Source organism: Pyxicephalus adspersus, chromosome 9 (genome assembly GCF_032062135.1).
Source record: "Pyxicephalus adspersus chromosome 9, UCB_Pads_2.0, whole genome shotgun sequence".
NCBI lineage: Eukaryota > Metazoa > Chordata > Amphibia > Anura > Pyxicephalidae > Pyxicephalus > Pyxicephalus adspersus.
The window spans coordinates 66530637-66533503 of record NC_092866.1 but is presented as its reverse complement, the minus strand read 5'-3'; the positions used below and the strand labels follow the sequence as shown (position 1 = coordinate 66533503).

At 49.1% G+C, this 2867-nt stretch overlaps 1 protein-coding gene across 1 annotated transcript in view; it reads left to right on the top strand.

The window, feature by feature from the left end:
- The window catches only part of LOC140338246 (ATP-binding cassette sub-family C member 8-like), a gene marked incomplete in the record, with an annotated part of 27263 nt that overhangs the window by 21114 nt on the left and 3282 nt on the right, over positions 1–2867 (top strand). Inside the window, 3 exon segments of the mRNA XM_072422379.1 lie at positions 435–597; positions 1122–1162; positions 1242–1387. Coding sequence (XP_072278480.1) covers positions 435–597; positions 1122–1162; positions 1242–1387 — 350 coding nt within the window.

Sequence of the window (2867 nt, the reverse complement as noted above, 5' to 3'; positions counted from 1 at the left end):
AAGGGGAGGGGCTTCCTGTGAGTCTGAGCACACAAGGGGAGGGGCTTCCTGGGAGTCTGAGCACACAAGGGGAGGGGCTTCCTGGGAGTCTGAGCACACAAGGGGAGGGGCTTCCTGGGAGTCTGAGCACACAAGCGGAGGGGCCTCCAGGGAGGGGCCACTGATGAGACCAGATCTAAAGCACTATATGGCCGGGGGGCTGCATTCAGTTTCCTGTGGGGGGGGGGGATCACTTAATATTGAAATGGACAGTTTTGATGATGATAATGATTTGTCTGATGAGAATTTTGGGGTTTTGGGGTTGACTCCTTTATTTTCCTGTATACAGTATGATTGCAGAAGAATATTTGTGTGTTAAATGTCAGGTGACTGAGACGGTTGGATCTGATTGGTTCATCGATATTATAAATATAACCAACATTTCCTTGTGGCAGGAAAATTCTAACGAGCGTCTGAAGAAGACCAATGAGATGTTGCGTGGGATTAAACTGCTGAAGTTGTATTCGTGGGAACAAATTTTCCATGGCAGTGTGGAGGAGACGCGGCAGAAGGAGCTGACCAGCCTGAAGGCCTTCGCCTTATACACCTCAATATCCAGTACGTTCACCCATACAAAGTGTCACCCCATTACTACCCCTCAGTATGTTCACCTCCCACATTACATGAATCAATCACTCGGGGTAAGAGGGCCACCAGGGGGCGCTGTAGTGTTGCCATATCCCAGGGGAATTAATGGGATCACCCCACAGTAATGGGCGTCACTATATCATTTCTATCTGTTGTCGCACTGCTAGTTATCACCCCATAACATTCACCTCACATTCACACTCCGTGCGATACAAACATGGAAAGGGAAAGTAATGGTAAATCAACCAATTAGACTGTAACTGATGAAAGACAACTTCTGATTGGCTGCTATGAATTAGTACACTTTGTACATCGCTATTTGCTTACACTGAGCAATATTTCCCTTCCACTGAAATCTATCCGACATGTTCTGTGGATCCCTGCAATATGGCGGCATGTCATGTGACCTCAGCGCCATTCATTCTTGTTCAATGTTTGTGTTTATCTGTATGTGAATGGAGTAAATAATCCTCTCTTCTCCTTCTCTCGCACAGTATTTATGAATGCCGCCATTCCCATCGCTGCTGTGCTCATAGTAAGTCTTGTCATAAATTCCCAGAATCCTCTGCACTCCCCCCCAATGCTCATTCACCCGTTTCTCTCTCTATTGTCAGACTTTTGTGGTCCACGTTCACCTTCTGAGCAAAGACAACTTCTCTCCAGCCGTGGCCTTCGCTTCCCTCTCCCTCTTCCACATCCTGGTCACTCCACTGTTCCTGCTGTCCAGTGTGGTCAGATCCACTGTGAAAGCCCTGGTCAGGTAATACCCCCCCATTGCACACACCTACCTCAGATACCACCTACCTGCATCTCTGAGCCCTCCTCTTACCTGCATTCCCACCTCTGACCCCACCTCCTACCTCTGACCCCACCTGCTCCCTACACTCCCACCTCTGACCCCACCTACCACATGGGACCCCACCTCCTACCTGCATTCCCACCTCTGACCCCACCTCCTACCTGCACTCCAATCTCTGACCCCTCCTCCTACCTGCACTCCCACCACTGACCCCACCTCCTACCTGCACTCCCACCTCTGACCCCACCTCCTACCTGCACTCCCACCACTGACCCCACCTCCTACCTGCACTCCCACCTCTGACCCCACCTCCTACCTGCACTCCCACCTCTGACCCCACCTCCTACCTGCACTCCCACCTCTGACCCCACCTCCTACCTGCACTACCACCTCTGACCTCATTTACAGTGAAAGTGAAGAGAATGTAGAAGTGTTACATCCAATCTAGTGTGGTGCTTCTGGTGAAAATTACTGTGAGACATCTGCTGATGATATTCATCCTGTAGTCTGCATTACATATGTTATATCTGCGGTGGCCCCTCCTAGGTACTTGCCCCCCTCTACATAAACTGCTCTTTCTGGCCCTGTAATTTGACTTGGCAGCAGTTAATCTCCAGCATCTCAGTTATCAGATAATTGCTCCCCGCTGATTAAGTTGCTGCAGATAACAATATAATTGGATTTGGTGGGAATTATCCTCCATGAAGGCTGAGAGTTCTGATGATTATCCAGCAGCTGGCATTCATTGCAGAGTGTGAAGGACTGCAGTACATTGCACCCAGGAAATATCACCCCTACAAATCTATTACCCCCAAACCAATGGGGTCATGTGACCACTAATTGCAGCGTTACTGTGCATCTGACATTAATAACGCCAAAAGCCTGCTAACCCCTGACCGGGTCAGGTACTAATGGCCGAAATTTGCCCCTATTGTGAGGTCAGGTACTGATGGTGGGGATTTGCCCCCATTGGTAAGGTTAGGTGGTGATGGTGGGGATTTGCCCCCATTGGTGAGGTTAGGTGCTGATGGTGGGGATTTGCCCCTATTGTGAGGTCAGGTACTAATGGTGGAAATTTGCCCCTATTGTGAGGTTAGGTGCTGATGGTGGGGATTTGCCCCCATTGGTGAGGTTAGGTACTGATGGTGGGGATTTGCCCCCTATTGATCAAGTTCCTCCACCCTAAACTGGTGACCCCATGTCTTTATGGAGGGTTCTTAGTACCTCGGGGCACAGTCATGGAGGGCAGAAAAGGGTCTTCACCAAACTGTGACCACAAGGCTGGAAGAGCCCAATTGTCTGCAATGTCTTTGTATGATGAAGGAATAATAAAAGCATGGAGCTCAGTTATTTGGGAATTCATTTTTAATATTGGCCAATGCAGTCACACAATATTGTCAGGATAGGGGGGGGATTATTCCAGAATTCATTGGAAGTATTG